Raw genomic sequence first — 18,552 nt, forward strand, 5'->3', positions numbered from 1 at the left:
CTCTGCGCTTCCCCCTTCCCGCTGTGGGTGTGCTCGGCCAAGGGAACCTCCACAAGCCTGCCCTGGGGTGAAGGAGCCCTTCCCGGGAGCTGGGATAGAGGCACACGTCGCCTGTGTAGTCTTGCAGGCCCTTGGTGCGAGTGAAGGCATGCACCTGTCCCCGGTGTTGGTGTCACAGAAGGGACAGCAGGCTGCAAAGTTTGTTGGGGAGAAGTTCCACTGTCTGACCCAGATTATGAATCTGCAGGCCAAACATCTAAGGCTTTGTTGTTATCCGTTCCTGTAATAAGCATCTGGCCACTTTTCCTTCCCCAACTGAGTTTGGTTTTGTCAGGTGCAAGTAGACTTTTATTTTCTATTATTGTTGCAAATTGGCTAGCAGGCTGGATGCTCAGTAGCAGGTGTTGATGCCAGAAACAGATATGGTCTGATAGCTAAGCCTTGGTTTTGTCTGTTCTCCTTAGAAACTGATTTGGTTTATTTCCATTAGTTACCACAACAGTGAAATACCAAGCGAGTAGGAGAAAAGTATTAAAATAATTACAGCATGAATAGGTAGACACAACAGTTGTTTAGGTACCTGTACATCTTGTTTTATCAACACCAGTCTGATTTGTAATCATTCTATGTCTTTTGCAGCATATGGTCCTGAAATTTTAATTTTATAGAGTTTATCAAGAGACATCCATCATGTCTTGGCTTGCTGATCTTGCTGGAAAGGCAGAGGATCTACTCAACAGAGTTGATCAAGGAGCTGCATCGGCTCTGAGCAAAAAAGACACGGCAAGCAGTGCAGTTTATGATAATAAGAATTTGGACTCTGCCAATGAATATTCTGAACTGCGCCAGCATACTGGAGAACTGAAATATCAGACGTCATCCAAAGCAGCCTACATCTCCTCAGCAGCTGATAATATCAAACATCAAAAGGCCACAATCCTAGCAGGAACAGCAAATGTTAAACCAGCACGTAGGACATCTTCGGAGGTTGCTTCTCCAGTAGAAAGTGTTTCCACACCCAGAGCTGCCTCACATTTTGTGAGAAGAAAAAAGTCGGAACCTGATGATGAGTTGCTATTTGATTTTCTCAACAGTTCGGAGAAAGAGCCTAATGGAAGGATGGACTCTAAAAAAGAGAAGAGCAAGGCACCTGTTCTTCAAAATCACTCTCGGACTTCAAGCATTAGTTCTGTGTCTACCAGTACACAGAGTGCAAAAACTACTGAAGATAATTCCGTCAGGAGCCAAGGCAATGGTAGTTAAATAGTATTGAACTTAGAGATATTTAAAACCCAAGTATGTCTAGGGTAAGACTAGGTAATGGATGTACTGTCACTTCATGAAACATTTAGTGGTAGTAGTATGTCAAGTGTGTGGAGTACAGCAGGGTCTTTAACATTTTTTCATCACTGGGATAATCTTAGATACCATGCTGATTTGACAAGCTGCATAATTAATACCTAAATCTTTTGTGTTCTCGATCTACTTCATTGCTACTGCTCACCTTGACCTCCCTGAGCTATGACCTAACCTTGCATCAGCCCCCATACATCCCCACTTAGAAGCACAGGTGCTGCTGCATTTGATCACTTGGGGGCCCTTACCTGTTGTTGCCACATAGGAGAGTGTGTGACTTTCACCGGCTGGTAGATGGTGTTGGCTATTGCCCAATGCACCATGTGAGTTGATGTGAGGTTTTCTCTGTTCCACCATGGAAAAGGGGTAAGCTTGTCCTGCAGAGTGGGAAGTTGGATGTGGATAGGCTGTTGTAGAGCTACAGGCATGAGAGAGCTGGATAGATAAAGCCTTCGGGTTTGCCAGAAGTTGTTCATTACTGCAGTCTAAATCCAGATGCCTGAAAGAGCCTCCAGTCAAAAGTTGGGGCTATTCTCAAGTCAATGCAAAGGGGAATGTGGCTGGGAAGTGTCAGGAACTTGTGTTCTCTGCCAGACTGTCCAATCTATACTCTCCTTGCTGTTGCTCTGCTACTTTGCTGTTGTTTAGTCTATAAAATCGAAGCAAATGGTGATATTACTTCTTAATAATGTAGTTAGAATATTATTTGTCCAGTACTTCGAGCGTATAAACCATTGTAAATGCCAGTTTTTTACTTACTACATTAAGTATGCTGAAAAATTTTAGACGTGAAAAGGGATCATTTCCAAAGATGTGAATATTTTTGTATTTCTGGGTCTGTAACCTTTCGATAAGGTTTACTACTACTACTACTAATAATTCAAATATGTTAGACCTGGCTATATGGCCTTGCTGATTGGTGCTTAAGGAACGTATTTGTTTTGCTCAGTGTGGCCTGTTGAATTTTCTTCTGAGGATTTTTGAGTGGAGTTTGCATTGTGGACCTGCCAAATGAGGAAGCACACAATTACAACATAGAGTTTGAGCACACTGGTCTCAAAGTTGATTGTATAGATACCTCTGTGTCATTTAAATGTTCTGTATAGCATCTGTTGAAGTAGCTTATGATACATTAGCTATAGACAAAAACAATTAACGTTATACTTCGTACATTGACATTGATATAATCTAATATGTCCTATAAATGGTTAATTTCTTGCTGTGTTAACTTCATTAATCTATTGAGTTTTCCAGACAAAGGAATGAGGATAAATTGTCTGATAATTTGGAAATTGTGTAAATGAATCAAAAGGAAGGAAATGACACTTCTTAGAACCGTTTAAATAGGAAAGGGGTTTGAGAAAATGTGGAAGAAATCTTGCTGTCACTGCTGCTACTTGTTGGTGTGTTGTTCAGAATTAATACTCTGCCCCAGCTCCCTGGACTCTGAGTGATAGGGGCTGTTGCAGTGGTAACAAGGAAAGTGGAGCAGGTTGGTTGATGATCACAAGGTGAAGTAAATAACGTTGTGACAGCTAAACTGCAGTCTTGCTTGGAATTAGTTGCAGTCTGTCCCCCTGGATTTTCAGCAGTTACTCCTCTGGGACATACTAAATTCAGAAATAATATTTTTTGGATTGCCTGTTTGTTTGCTCATTGCGTGCTATGTTGCTTTATCTTAACACTGCTGCAAAGCTTCCAACTATACATGCTGGAATCAAGACTGTTACAGTGGATGTATGAATTTCACAGCGTTAATCCAGGATGCTCTGTGTGTGTTTGTGTATGATGGGGAAAGGCTGTTCGTTCCTCCTTCCCTGCAAGGGACTGTTGTTCAGAATACTGCCGAGTTCCCGTACCGTTCTCACTGAGGTTCTAAGGTTTAAAAAAAAGAAAAATAAAAATCTGTATTTTGGTTTCTGTAATCTAGAGAATTACAGTTTGTATTGGCAGAAAGCTTTTAACAGTTTGACGGAGTATATCTACCTTATTTTTTCATTAGAGAAAGGAGAGATCATGCTTCTACTTCAAATCACTGCAACTTGATTTCTCATAGTAAAAGTGCTTTTGAAAAAATTTTTTGAGAATTACTAATGCAGATTTATCAGTAAGATGATGTTTTGACTGAAATTATTCTTAAAATGCTTTTTTGCATAAAGATAACTAAAATACGTAGCTATGTGGCTGAGATATATTTAGGTTTGATATCAAAATGACTAAGTGTAGTCATCTGAACAGATTTTTTTTTTTTTTTTTTTTTATTTAAAAATTTACATCCTCAAAATCTTAATGGAAAACCAGAATGAACTTGTTAAGAATTCCCCTAGTTAGTTGCTATGTATATTTAATCTCTTCTGTTACTCTCTCAGCTTCTGAAGACATCTCTGGGCAGCATAGTCATAAAAAAGTATTAATGTTTTGAAATCCTAAATTTGACATTAATAAGAAATTTTATAATTTCTATGTCTTGTCTTGCAGGATTAACAAAAACACTGCATGATGCGTGTATACTGTATAATAGTCCTATTTTGTGCAAGTCCCTTGGGAGAAGCAGCTCCATATTCCGTTTCAATATAAGCTTTTTTAAATTTTATTTTATATTATGCATTTAACCACTGATGCAGAACATGGAATTGCTGTTTATATCAAGGCAACTTACAAATACATATATTAGTTCTAACTTGCATCTCTCTATACAGAAACTCCAGACAGTTCAGATTCTGGACTGGGAGCACAAGGGGATGGCGTGAAGGATTCATCAATAAGTGCAGTAACTAATCCTAGCCTTTCAGCTAATGATGATTCAAAATCACATGAGCTATCCAATCTTCGTCTGGAGAATCAGCTGCTGCGGAATGAAGTTCAATCTTTAAATCAAGAAATGGCTTCACTAATTCAGAGGTCCAAAGAAACACAAGAAGGTACTGTGGTTTGGAAACTCAACTGTAACATATTACTAAAATGCTAGTGAACTAGAAAACAATGCTATTTCTGTGTTAGTGTTTTGTATTTATAATAAAATCTTTCTAGTTAAATTTGCATGTATGAGTTACCAAGCAAAATGATTCTTGGTTTCAGAATAATGAGCTGGGAGAAACTAAAAGGCTTGTTCAACTACAAAGATAACACAAATGTTGATTAAAATGATGTGATCAAGTTAGTTCCAAAACTTAAATGAGTAATCCTTTAAATACTTCAAAATCTGACTGCTTTCTGGCTGTAGGCTATAATCTCTGATGTCTAGAAACTGACAGTAAAAATATAAAATTTAATATTTTTGTATGACTTCACTAGCTTTTTCAAAGCCAAATGAAATGACAAATACAAAAAATGTGAATATAAATTAAACACTTAAATGATAAAACCTTGAGCAAACTCCTGCTGTTAGGCATACAACTGAGGGACCGCATTTTTTTCAAAGTAACTGTATGAGCCAGAGAATTTTAATTTCCATTGAAGTTTAATATGTGATGTTTGATTAAAACCAGAAGGCTCTGTAAGTATTCAGGCATTATTTCAACACTGGTGTATTTTTCTACTGGTTTTTAGGTTGAGCTTATTGTCACATTGAGTTGGACTAGATGCTTTATGCAGAGGTTTTCAAAGGCTTGCTCGCACAGGGATATTCGACAGTAGGCCGTTGCAAGGGGTGGGGCAGGTAAAATTTGTCATCTGCAGTGTGACACAGAATGAAATGCCTGTTTTGAGATCACCTGCAAAATTTTATGGGTCGTGTTCTCACAGCCAGTCTGGCATTTGTTACTTCTTCTTGGTGGCTCATAAAGGTTCAGTGTTACTTGAACTTCATTGTATTTAATTTCTTTCTTTAAGAAATGTGATGTGTGCATCCTGACCATTGACAAGACCTTGCAATACCTACTTTCATGAACTTCAGAGAAACTTCTTATTTTGTAGAGTTGAATAAATCCCGGGAAAGGGTCGAGAAGTGGAATGTTGACCATTCAAAGAGTGACAGGATGGTTAGAGAACTTCGAGCTCGAGTTGATGATCTGACAGAAGCTGTTGGTGCCAAGGATTCACAGCTAGCTGTGCTGAAAGTACGGTTGCAAGAAGCTGATCAGCTCTTAAGTGCTCGGACAGAAGCTTTGGAAGCATTGCAGAGTGAAAAATCACGGTACCTTATAATTTCATACTTCGTAGTTCTGCAAATAGTAATAAGTTTGAAAATTCAAGGTAGATGATTGTCTCTTTAAGAATAGAAATGAATAAACTAATGGGGAAAGGGATTGTGTCAAGATTTGAAATAGGATTAAAGTTTGCTCTAAGCCCGCTATATCATAGCTGGCAGTGGGAACAGGGCACATGAGTATTAAATAGGGGCAATTGTCACCTGATTATTGAAATCCATTTTGTATAAAGTATTTATGTTTGTGTCAGAGGCCTGAAGCTGAAGATCTCAAATATTTTTGTCTTGAAAAATACATTTGCTTATCCACAAATATGAAGACTTTTCTGACTATCTCAGCGCTGGGATAGGAATCGGCAATTGGATACTCCAGAATATAGATCAGGGAGGAGATGCGCGAGTCATTAACTCCAGGCCTCACACCTGTAGCCAGCCATATTCAATAATTTACTGGGTAAATTTTCAAAGCTGGTCTGAAAACCAGGTAGTCATATTTCTACCTGAAAATCATACTAGATTTCTTCTTTTTCAATTAATATGTATATCGCTCTTTCAGGATAATACAAGACCACAGTGAAGGGAGCAGTTTGCAAAATCAAGCCCTTCAAACTCTTCAAGAGAGGCTGCGTGATGCAGACTCCGCACTCAAGCGAGAGCAAGAAAGTTACAAACAAATGCAGGTTAGACATGAAGAGTAAGGGAAAGTTTCAGACTCTACTTTTTGGATCAAATCTGTGAGGTTCCAACTGCTCTCTCTTCCCCTTGACTTCAGTTCCTGTTCAGGGTACTAAGTGCTTGGAAGGATGTGCTGTTTGCTGCACTAAGTATCCTTGTGATGCTAGTTTACTTTTTATATCTTATTTTGAAAGCTTCTTGATTAAAAGTTTTTGGGGATTAATGCTGATAATTTTTACTGGTTTTTTTCATGCTAACTTTAATATTAAAACGTTTTAAAACTAAATTAGTAATCAATTTAATTTTCCATGCTATGTTGTTACACAACAAATTGTTACACAATTTTAATATGTAATCTTAAGAATATTAAGCTGGATGATCGCTTCTATGGTAAAGATGTGAGTACATCATTGCTAGAGACTGCTGTCCACACTTAGCTTGGCCTTTGTTATGTATAATAGCAACTTTGAAAATCTTTATCAGCATCTGGGGTTTTTTTTGAAGTACATCAAAATATGGCAGACTACATTTGATAATATTTTTGAGAGAAAAACTTGCTTTTTGTTTACCAAATAAATGTAAATAGTAGGAAGATTGTTGCTCCCTCACTATTTCTGGTGCGGGAAAGAAATGCATATTTTTACTATATTATTTAGCACTTGCTTAAGCAAGCAGGATTTCTTTCCACATAGCACTAATGCATCTTTAAGTTGGAGGTGGTAGATATGAGGTGTTATGTCATGTGTAGTTGCTTTTAAACTTTCTTTTTTCATTTCTAGGTTAAAGTTGAGACTGTGTTTAAACACAAAGTATTGTTTCTTTATTGCTAATAGAATGAGTTTGCGGCTCGTCTAAGTAAAATGGAAGCAGAACGTCAGAACCTGGCAGAAGGGATAACTGTAACAGAAAGAAAGTATTTAGATGAAAAGAGGCGAGCTGATGAGCTTCAGCAGCAAGTCAAAGTAACTAAAAACAACCTAGAATCTGCAAAACAGGAACTGACAGACTATAAACAGAAAGCTACTCGCATACTCCAAGTAAGCATTTCTGTAAAGAAATCCAATTTGATTTGTACACTTAACTTTTTTAAGGTGTTATGCTTCAAATAATCTAATTTGTGGGTTTTTTTCATGTGACCTGTAATATATTTTGGGGCATATCTATAATGATACCCATATAGAACAGCTACCAGTCTGCATTTTGTAAATTTAAGTTTACAGATTGAGTTAAGTAATTGAAATGGAAGTTCAAGTCCTGAACTTCAAGAAAAATCCAAGTGAACCATTGTGCTTATTGTGCAACATCTGTCAGTGTGTTCCGCATCTGAGTCCAATCTTAGGCAGATAGATAAATAGATGTGACCTACAGTTTGTTCCACACCCAGTATTCTTGAGTCAAGAATTCTCTTGCTCTATTCTGCTTGAGGCTGAAGCATAGCATATAATGGATACTTATGTGTAAACCAAAGAAAATATTTTTATACATTCTGAAAGGTTGCATGTGATTAGCATTATATAAACAATGGCAAAATTAGGTATTCTGTGCAGTTCTGTACTACTTAAGTTGTCAAAGATACCAAATCCAAATGTGGTCAATTTGAGCCTTGTTTATAAACGTTAGCAAAATGTTGAAGATAAAGGTGTCTGTTTAGAATGATTAATTTAGTCTGATATCCAAGGACAGGTTTTAAATCATCTTGATAAATACGAGAAGCATGAGATCAGAAGTCAATGTCAAGCTAACATTAGGTTGACTCTGAATAAAATGGTTCATCCTCTTTTCCAGAAGAGTTATTGCTGTATTTGGCGCTTATTTGGCTTTGTTGGCAGGAGAACGGATGGACTGAAAGGGGATCAGTTTTGTCTCTAGTTTCTGTTAGTGTTCGTCTTCTCTCTTACGGTAGCTGGAAAGCCAAAATTGTTATCCATGACATGTTTAACATTCCAGGCACTTCTAAACAGAAAAGCTGTACGCTTCCTCAAATAACACAGGCTTTCAGTAAATCCAGTCTCATGGCATACAGGAAGTCAGAAAAATTATCAGTAGGGAAACATTTTCATTTTAAAATGTGTAGGGTCATTACTAACTTGGCTAAAAGAACAGATAAAGCAGTTCTTTTACTGTATGTCTACATTTGAATTTTAGAGCAAAGTCATTTTGGCATGTTCTAGTTGAGCACTTGTTAAATACTGCAATAAATAATATATTGATTTATTATTTCAGTCTAAAGAAAAGTTGATAAACAGCTTAAAAGAAGGCTCTGGTATTGAAGGCCTGGATAGCAATACTGCAAGCACAATGGAACTAGAAGAACTGAGACATGAGCGAGACACTCAGAGAGAAGAAATACAAAAACTAATGGGGCAAATACAACAGATGAGAACAGAGCTGCAGGTAGCTATGATTATGTACACATGTATTTGTAGTTAACCATGCACAAAGGACTGTTTTCTTGTATACTTTAGGGCTGTTGCTTCTAGTGTTTATTTGACCTAGTATTAAAATAAGCCAGTTTTTGCTCAAGGTGAGACAAGTGCTTATTGATACCCAATTTCTTTCCATGTTCTCTTTCACCGCTTCAGGTCATGTGGGAGGAATACTATAGATACCACTTCTCTCTTCCCTCACTACTGTGTGCTCCTTTTGAGGGAAGCATTTTTTTCCAGACAAGCATGGTGATTTCTGTAGAGATCACCTATATCCTTTTCTGCAAGGGCTACTAATCCTTGAAGCAACTGTAATCCGAGTTGTCTGCTGGCATAATTGGCTCAACCCAGCAGTTGCACACAAGCCTACTTTACGCAGTTTTGGCCTGTAGACAGTAGAAGGGAAAAAGTGGAGGCTTTTCATGTTCACAAAACGCATTTATTTTATTACTATATTAGTAAAAATATTCTGTATAAAATGACCAAATGTCATTTATTCAATACAGCTTCACCTTCATTTTTCTTTGAAGCAATATTGCAGATACAACTTTTTTTTTTCTGTTACCTAGGACAGATTGTAGTATTGTTTGACTGTTAGTGAAATGGTAACATTTCTATTCATTTCAGGATATGGAGACTCAGCAGGTAAGTGAAGCTGAGTCAGTGAGAGAGCAGCTTCAAGACCTACAAGAGCAAATAGCAGCACACAAAATGGCCAAGCAAGAGGCAGAAGCTGAACTAGAACGGCAAAAACAGGTAAGGAATTCTTGAAAGCTGATTGGTCTTTTTAGGCCTCATGTGGTGTCATCAGTAAAGCATTTGGCTTAATAAGAGAGTAGCTTAAACACTATTTGTGTTATTTTTTGCCTAGTATTCCAGAGAAATCCCAAAAAGCTTAATGAATGTCACTAGGCCAAACAAAGCGCAACCAGTACTAAGCAGTGCACAGGGCCTTCTGGATACTGCTGATAAATGGAGATCTTGCTGATGTATTAAAGAATAAACGTGACCCTAGGGAGTGCACAAAATTGATCATGATCTTTAATTTTATTCAGCAGGGGAACAATCAAACAATAGGGATATAGTAACATTTGTAACCGTTGTTTATGTCAAGAAACTCAAATACTAAAAATGGTTACTGTGGAACTTCCTGTGCTCAATTACTACATAAGATTTAGCTCGTAAAACAATGTTATTGTAGTACCAATTCATAGATTTTTTTTTTAACCCACTTGTTACTCAGTTCTGAATCTAAATTTTGTTACTTCCAAACTGCTTTATAAGACAAATTGCTGATAAAATTATATTAATGAATGTTGTCAGATTGTGTCATCTTTTTAAGCAAACTCCCCCTTGATTTAAGCAGTTTTGTGCTAAAAAGAGGGGAAAAAAAGGCAAACTTGTATTTCATGTGAACAAACTTACTATTCAGTAGAAATCAGGTAAATGCTTTGCACCCTATGAAAAAATTTCTCTTTAAGAAAAGGCTGATGTAAAGAGAATTAATAATGAGGAAAGCAGGAGAGTACACTGTATCTGCTAGGAACAATTTATCTTATAGGATTATCTGTCCTTCCAGAAATTACATTTTAATGAGATGCTAGCAGCTTAAACTAATTAAAAGGCAGAAGTTGAGGTCTGCTCTTGATGGATAGCTGATGTTTATTATACCAAAGCAGATGGTAGATTGTATTCTGTTACTCCTGCCCTTCTGAGGGGTATATTTTAAGTCAATACTACACACAGAAAAAGTGAGGTGAATTTAAAAAAAAGAAAAGCCATTATCAGTTATTACAGAAACTGATGTATTCCTTTTGATGACATACATTTACATGTGCTTTTGAAGTAATTGTGTGCATCGATACTTAATACAATTATGGTCTGTTCTATCTGGGAATTCCTTTAACTATTGCCATAAGGTTTCTGAGACTGAAGATGGAAAATAAGTAGAGGCGTTACTTCTTGTACATCCAATGGTTTGAAGGGAGAATAGGATTATCTGTTTTCTGTAGCAACTGGCAGCGGAAGTGATACAGTGATTTGAAGGCTGTCTTAATTTAAAAGATAAGCATGACAGGTCTTTAAGTCAGAGTTAAAATAGCCGCTAAATCATGGTAATAACAAAACTTACTGTTAGATTTGCTGTTCAGTAAGTTGTCCCTTACTAATATCCCTTCCCCTTTCGCATCTGTTATGTTAATTTATCCTAAACTTTAAAGGAAGATCTGTGTCACACAGGACTATAGATAGATATGCCAAGGGTTTTTAAACACTTTTAAAAAATGGTATCTCGGATTGATAGGTTTATTTTAAGAATACAGATTCCCTCCCTGAAGTATTTCCTAATTGTTTAAGTTACATTATTGACGTCGTTTCAAGATAGCAATATGATAAATGGTGAGAGTATAAGGAAGATAAATTATGGTCCCATTGAATTGTGTGACTCTTAGTAAACTAGTCTGGATTAATATTTATACTATGTCAGTCTTCACAAAAGGATTTGATAAGTCTTGTAGGTTGTGTCTTCATACTCAGCTCTTCCCGCCCCCCCTCCCCCCATCCTAGCCAGACACTTAACTAAGAGTTTATATTTGGTTGCAGCATATTGCCTTCTTGTGTTCTACTGTGAAACTCTAGATAAGAGAATGTCTCTCAAAATACATATATGTATAAAATCTTTTATTTGTGATTGTGATACATTTTATAGGAACTCCATTATACTGAAGAAGAATTGTATCGAACAAAGAACACTTTGCAATGCAGAATAAAAGACAGAGAGGAAGAAATTCAGAAGCTCAGAAATCAGGTACTGTGTGTCTATAGAAAATAGTTTTATCACCTTCAGTTATGAAAACAGTGATGAGAACTATCAATTTGATTAAACTGTACAAAAGAAACGTAAAGGCTTTACTAATGAGTTAGTATACTTGTTTTCAATACAGAGTAGTTTTGAGTGGAGGGAGTACAAGAAAGGAACCATGAAGTAGTAAATAGCCTGGTTTATAATTGCATGTGCTTTTGTCTTCGGGGGGGGGGGTGGTGGAAATGAACCTGTGTCCCAACTAGACCTGATGGGGTGGTGCTGGATCACCGTTCTTTTTGAAAACTAAAAAAAGTCATTGGCACTTGATTAGGTCATCATGATTTCTGCAAAGATCCTTTTAACTGGGCATAAGAACATAAGTAACATCCTACAGACTCAGTGATCCATCTAGCCTACTGTTCTATCTTGGACAGTGGCGATGGGGCCAGCATGCGAGCCTGGCCGCTTTCTTCACTCCCTTGTACTCGCTCAGCATCAGCAGTTGAATTAGGGTCGTTAGTGTTTAAGTCCCTACTAAGTCCCACCAGTATGTTTATGGACCTATTTTCCTTGAATCAGTCTAATTCCTTTTGGAACCTTCTGATACTTGTCAGCCCCCCCCAGTCTCCTTGGGCAGCATGAAGGTATAGGCCTCATTTTGTGTAAATCATCTTAGCATAATGAAAAGTAGTCTATATGTAGAGAAATTGATAGTCTAGAGTCAACAATGGTCAGCTGTACAGTTAGAGTGTCAGAGGATTTGGAAATTGTTGTGATACAAATTTCTTGAGCCTGTTGGCGGATGATTCTTCTGGTAATACTGGCTTCAGGACTACCTGCACCTGCCCTGGTGCATTGCATCTAATTTGTATTTTTGATATCTCACTGCCTCTGGTTCCTGTTGATTCTGTTTTTTCATCACTGAAGCTACATCTTTGATGCTACAAGTGGCTGAGGTCCAAGACTGTAGTGAATAGACGAGCTACTCGTCTATTAGCACATACGGCTAATCTGGAGATTCCCATTTGCTTTAAATATTTTCTGCAAATTGAATTACATGATCCATGTCTTCATTTGCTGTCCTTGCAGTTTCTATTTGCTAGTACACTCATGTTTTCTGCCTCAGTGCTCCTCAATTCTTCTGCAACATAACCTGCATTTTCACCATTTTCATTCAAGCTTTCCTGTAGAATGGCATCAGATTCTCCCCATTTGTACTGAGTTTTTTCTTCCTCGCTTGAAAACATTTTACATACTCACTTGTTTTGTGAAATAGCAAGTATGACAGCCAGACTGGATTATCTTGCTATTGTCACGCCTACCATTTAAACTCAGCTCTGAGGCATAGCATTGCTTTTTGTGATCAAACTTATGATTATACAGAAATGTTCATATGATTAGAGGTGGAAAACACAGGAATACATTTTTACATAGCTTCTTCTGTCATTTAAAATCTTGTTTTAGCAACCGTCGAAATTAAGTTTCTTCTTTATTGTGCTCATTGGTGATCATTTTGATAGTATTATCCTGTAAAAATTCTGCAATGGGGTAACTTGGTTCTTGGAGGGCTTAGATTTTGAGAGTTTTGTAATGTGTCAGTTGGTCAGACTTTGAACTTACTCTGATTTTTTTCTTTGTTTTTTAGCTCACAAACAAGGCTCTAAGTAGTAGTAGTCAGACAGAATTAGAAAATCGGCTTCATCAGCTGACAGAAACACTAATTCAGAAGCAAACCATGTTAGAGAGCCTGAGCACAGAGAAAAACTCCCTTGTCTATCAACTGGAACGACTTGAGCAACAGCTGAAGGCTATCCAAGGCACTAGTACTAATGGACCTTCCATTAATATGGCAGGCATTGATGGTGCTGAAGGTAAATAAGGAAATATAATACTTAAAACTCTGTCCTTTCTGCAGTTCAGGCTTTTATATTTCCTAATGCCTTTCCCCGAAAGTCTGAGTTTATAAGGAAAAATAAATGCTGAAAATATGCAGCTTATGCCAGAGACTTTGTCAACAGCAGCCAGTATCATAAAAAATAGTTAAGTAGAAGCTCCTTTTTTTGTGTAAATTACTTTAAGTAAACTTAATAAAGCAAAATTCATCTTTAATTCTCAATACTATGGCACTATTGGAACAATCATATTTACAAATCCTGTCACAGGTGCAACTAAATCTGTCTTTTGGGGTTTAAACTGAATGTCAGAAGCAGGATATAAGTCTTCTTTTGTAAAAAGGATTTGGGAGGTGAGAAAGAACGGGATACTTCCTTTTGAGAGTTGATCAGAATTCTGGTTGAAATCAATTTCCTCCTTGCTTTCTGTTTTTCTTGAAGAGCAGCTTAAAATATGGTGGTTCTGCTGAGATTGGTTTGTCTGTACTGTGTAGCGATCAACCTGTATCTCTAGGAGAATCTCAGCAGTTGATCCATGGTTTTGAGATGTTACTTTTCAAAGTCAAAGTTTGTAATTTTGTATATATGGTAAGTAACTTTAAAAGCAATGGACAATTACTAAGAGGTGTAAAACGACAATCCAGACTTTTGTTTCTCTGCTTATGAAAGACTTTTAAAGAAATAAGGCAGGAGAACTAGCAAATTTGAAATATGTTTCCTTTTGGCTTGTTTTTAAGTAACTGCAGTAAGCTTAAGTTTAGTTGCACAAAGGTAACATTATCTGAGAATCTTTTTTTTTTAATGAAGTTGATACATAGTAAAAATGTAAATAAAGTAGAAATTTTTGGAATATACAAGTTAGTATCAGAAATGCTATCAAAGTTTTACTGTATGAGAAATAAAAGCAAATAGAGAAACTGTGACAGTATCAAACCCATCATTTTATACACCTAATAATAGAATTATTACATGATAGAATTGAATATCAAGATGTCCATCTAGTCAACTAAAAAAAAAATTTTAAAAATGTGCTAAGTTGAAGAAACATTTGACTTGATTGTAAGTTTCTCAAGAATCCTGCCCTCAAAACACACTCCTCTGCCCCCAGCAAAACAGCACCAACAAATCACATTAATAACTATTTTTAATAATTAATCACATATTATTAATCACATACTATATATCTTTGTTATCCACTATCGATTTGTTTTACTTAAACAATTTAACTGGCTTTAGACTAATGAGATTTTTTGCTTTTTTCCCTTCATATAGGTGCTCGTATGCGTAACGTTCCTGTCCTGTTTAGTGACATGGATACTAACATGGCAGGAATGTATGGGAGAGTTCGCAAAGCTGCCAGTAGTATAGATCAGTTTAGGTAAGAGTGTCCTAAGGGAATACATTTTGTAATTGCTGGAATCCTTTTGCAGTTTTCAAGTGGCACATCTTCTGTTTTGAATTGCTTCTATGAAGGTAGAAATAAAAAATAATGAAGCTAAAGCATGGTATAAATATACTAAATATTGACCTAGTTCACTTATGCTTTCCTGTGATATTAATACCCTTGGTCTTTTGCAAATTATAGTCAATTATTTAAACAACGCTTTTGTAGATTTTGATACAAGAGAATCACTAAACTATGTACAAAAAAACCTAACCTTTTTCGTTACTATCTTCTACCTTTTTCACTTTCAGAGGTTTTGACTGTGTCTGTGATAAACGCTGTAAGAGTGTATTAGTGGGAGAGTATCATATGTATTCTTTTACTCCTGTTTAGGCATCCTGACCCAGTGCAGCTGTTTACCTTGAAAAATAATCTGTTCAAGGAATTAATAAACAAAAATCATTCTGGATCCAGCAAAAGATTTGCTTTGATCCCTTTTCTGAGCAGTTAGGTTAATCAAATGTATTCACAACAAAGGTCTGCTCCAAAATTTGAATCAAATACCAATAGAAAACAAAATTAGGTAATACTTCCTAGTGCTTTGAAAGCAAGATACCTTGATAGAAAGTCCTTTGTGCTTCCATGGTACTTCAGTTTCATTGTGAAGAATATCAGGATTTCCATGATTGGGACCTATTATACGGGATGTTTTAATACTAAACTTCATTTGGCAGTATCATACTCACTTCAGTATGCACATGGTTTTTTTAACTGACGTTACTGAGCACACATCTAATGCAGTATGCTTTGTAGCACTGTAGCAGTAAACCTGGAAAACCCATGTCTTTTTAATCTAATGAAATGTAAGAATGGTAGCGATCTATCAGTTTTTTCAGAGGAATCCAAGGTTTTAGTTGCTTAAATCTTTTTGAAAGATTCATGACAGCTCCTCAAGTAACAAAATTTGACAAATATATGGCATATTTGTGAGTTTTAAAATACCTGTAACAACTCTTGAGTCTTAGCTCTTTTTCACAAACTCTGAGCCTAGCATGTAACAGAAAAACTTAGGAAAATATGTTTTATGGTCTGCATTCTGAATTTTCTCACTCCATTTAATGTCTTGGAATACATGAAGTAAAATTCAAGTCAAACAAAGCCATGTGTATAACATCAGCTGATGTTCATGAGTTTGTGGTGACTGGAATGAGAGGAACAGGAATTTATTGCTCAGTGCTAACTTGCGCATTTTGTTTTTCTCTTGTGTAGCATTCGGCTGGGAATCTTTCTAAGGCGGTATCCCATAGCAAGAGTCTTTGTAATCATTTACATGGTGAGTAACCTTTCTTTAAAGTAAGGAATTTAATGCAAGATTTCTATAACCAGTTTATATAATACTTCTTAAATTGCAAGATGTTTGGTGTTCAAAAGGCTTTAACAACTCAATGTATTTTTTTGTAAAGCAGACTAAATAGTTCTTGCGTAACAGCATTTTGGAGTCATGTTGCTTGGCAGTTTTCAGTTTTTCCCAGGAATTCTTAGTATAGCAGTCTTAAAGACATTTATGTAACTACCATTTAAAAGACTGTAAAAGCAGAGGTTTAGTACTAAAATACAGAATAATAGTGACCTGTTGCCAAGGTTAACCCACCACACCTGCATGCACTATGTTTAGGAAAATGACATCTGTTAGAGCTTTTTTAATATTTGGCACTTCACTTTTTGTTCAGTGACTAATAATCACACTTCTCTAGTTAGCTGAAGAAGTAGCAAGAAAAGTTTTTCTTGCTAGACTTAAACAGTAGACAGTTGCTCATCCATACCAGGTGAGATTGTCAGATTTGCAATTGATAAAAATTAAATTCCTCCGTTTTCCACTGGAGGGCAGATGTCCGTCAGTTTAAGTGACCTGTGGTAAGGTATGTGTGCAGTCTACCCTGCTTGAAAATACTCCACTAGTTGAGCCTTTGAGTCTTTGAAATGAAAAAAAAAAAAAAAAAGTTTCTTGAGAAGGCATAATGATTCTTCTTCTGAGAACAGCTGTCACTATTTCAGGATATAAAGCAGACAGACACACGTGAATAAAGGAAATGACAGTTTCCCCCTGCAGTTGCTCCTTCCAGCCTATTAGGTACTGGAAGGAACAGGGCTGTTTAATTCTTAACCTCTCTCTTTCATCTTGTTCATGACTTAGACTTATCAATATACGAATAAAATGCTTTGTACCAAAACACTGAAGACTTCTACCACCTAAGCTGCTATCTGAAGAGAAACTCAGTGATGGTTGCGTAGGAGCTATATGTTGGGCAGTCAGTGGCAGTTACCCTTTTTCAGCTTGAGCCTTGACTATGACTATTGTAACTTGATTTTTTTAAATTTTTTTTAAAGGAAATGTGGCTTATGTGTTCTGTCAATTATCTCCCTCGTTGCACCCCCAGCAACTTCTATTCTAATTGGATAGTTTCAGCCAAATTTGAATGAGAATTAACATTCCTAAAAAGTTCATAAATATGCCTCAAATCAGTGCCTGTGGTAAGGGAAGCAGAACTCAGCTGTTTTACAAAGTCTGGTATCAGCTAGTTGGCACAGGAGTAGTGGCTTACCAGTCACTTGAGGCAGATCAGATAATGTACTGGCTGGGGGCTGGATATCAGAGAGAAGAGCTGGAGTTACCGGGGCCTGGAAGGAAAGAAAAGCCAGAGGACATAAGTCTGTAGGAAACCAGGCTGCTTTAGTTTTGCTGTTTGTGTAAAATCTTTAGTTTTCTGCAGATGGCTTCTTCAGAATCTGACTCAGCATTTCATTGTGCAAATAAGAATTCTTTTTTTTAGGAGTATCTGAATAATATGAAAAATATTTAATCAAAATATTTCTACAAAACTAGGTTTTATTAGTGCTCATTGAGAGCTCTCATATTTACTGCTGCTGTGAATGATGATTGTCAGTGCTGATAAGTTAATTCTTTCTTTTCTTTTTCCAGGCATTGCTTCATCTCTGGGTCATGATTGTTCTACTTACCTACACCCCAGAAATGCATCATGACAGTCCCAGTGGCAGATAGACTGAGGCAGGACCATATGCTGTGCTAATGTAATTCGCAGTGTCTAAAGACACTGGCAGTATCTTTAGAACAATCAGTCCTGAAATATCAGCAAACTTTTCCTCATGGTTTTTAGGAAGAATGAAAATCATCATGCCTGATTTATCACTACTTTTCAAATAGATGTATAATACTATGTTGCTTTTTCAGTTTACCTAAAGGAGCGTCACTTTCCTGGAGAAATAAAGCTATTAAGTTAAGCTATGGTTAACCTTTACATTTTACGTAGACCTTCTGGGGGTTAGTGTAAAAGGTAAGGGTTGCAGCTACAGAGAAATGCAAGGATTTCTGAAATTAGATATATATGATACAAACTATTTTAGATCATACTGGATGTGGGCTATGGTCAGGTAATAAACTGTACTTAGCAATTTAAATAAACTTTATTCTTTCTGGTTTCTTTCAGTCTGCTTTTGGACTTCTGTTTTAACTTTGTAAATAATAGGCTTTTCCTTAACATGTTAAACTGAACAAAGGACAATGGATTGGTGCAATATCTTGTTGTAAATAAGTTTAAAAATAAAATATTATGCATTCTTCTTAGCTTTGTACTTCTAGTGCAATAGATGTATCTTCCCTACCAGCTGAATAGTGACACCACCTATTTAAAGGCTGGTATTCTAGCTTTATTAGAGAAAGAAAGAGATGGTTTTGAGAAAGAAGGTTCAAACTTTTTAGAAATAATGGTGTTTCTTTTTGCACTTGAAATGTATATATTTTAACTGCATTTTCTTATACCTCTCATTACTACGTGTCTTAATCAGATCTT

The 18,552-nt window shown here is 36.5% G+C and overlaps 1 protein-coding gene across 1 annotated transcript; it reads left to right on the forward strand.

Moving 5' to 3' along the window:
• Positions 1–643: 643 nt before the first annotated feature.
• On the forward strand, positions 644–18,186 carry GOLGA5 (golgin A5). The gene is made up of 12 exons (XM_009280790.2): positions 644–1,255; positions 4,056–4,277; positions 5,272–5,491; positions 6,060–6,183; positions 7,012–7,215; positions 8,402–8,572; positions 9,232–9,360; positions 11,312–11,410; positions 13,053–13,278; positions 14,572–14,677; positions 15,953–16,016; positions 17,664–18,186. Exons 1-12 carry the CDS (start codon positions 691–693, stop codon positions 17,742–17,744), a joined length of 2,211 nt encoding a protein of 736 aa, XP_009279065.1. The 5' UTR covers positions 644–690; the 3' UTR covers positions 17,745–18,186.
• Positions 18,187–18,552: the final 366 nt, after the last annotated feature.

Source organism: Aptenodytes forsteri, unplaced genomic scaffold, assembly GCF_000699145.1.
Source record: "Aptenodytes forsteri isolate BGI_AS27 unplaced genomic scaffold, ASM69914v1 Scaffold193, whole genome shotgun sequence".
Classification (NCBI taxonomy): Eukaryota; Metazoa; Chordata; class Aves; order Sphenisciformes; family Spheniscidae; genus Aptenodytes; species Aptenodytes forsteri.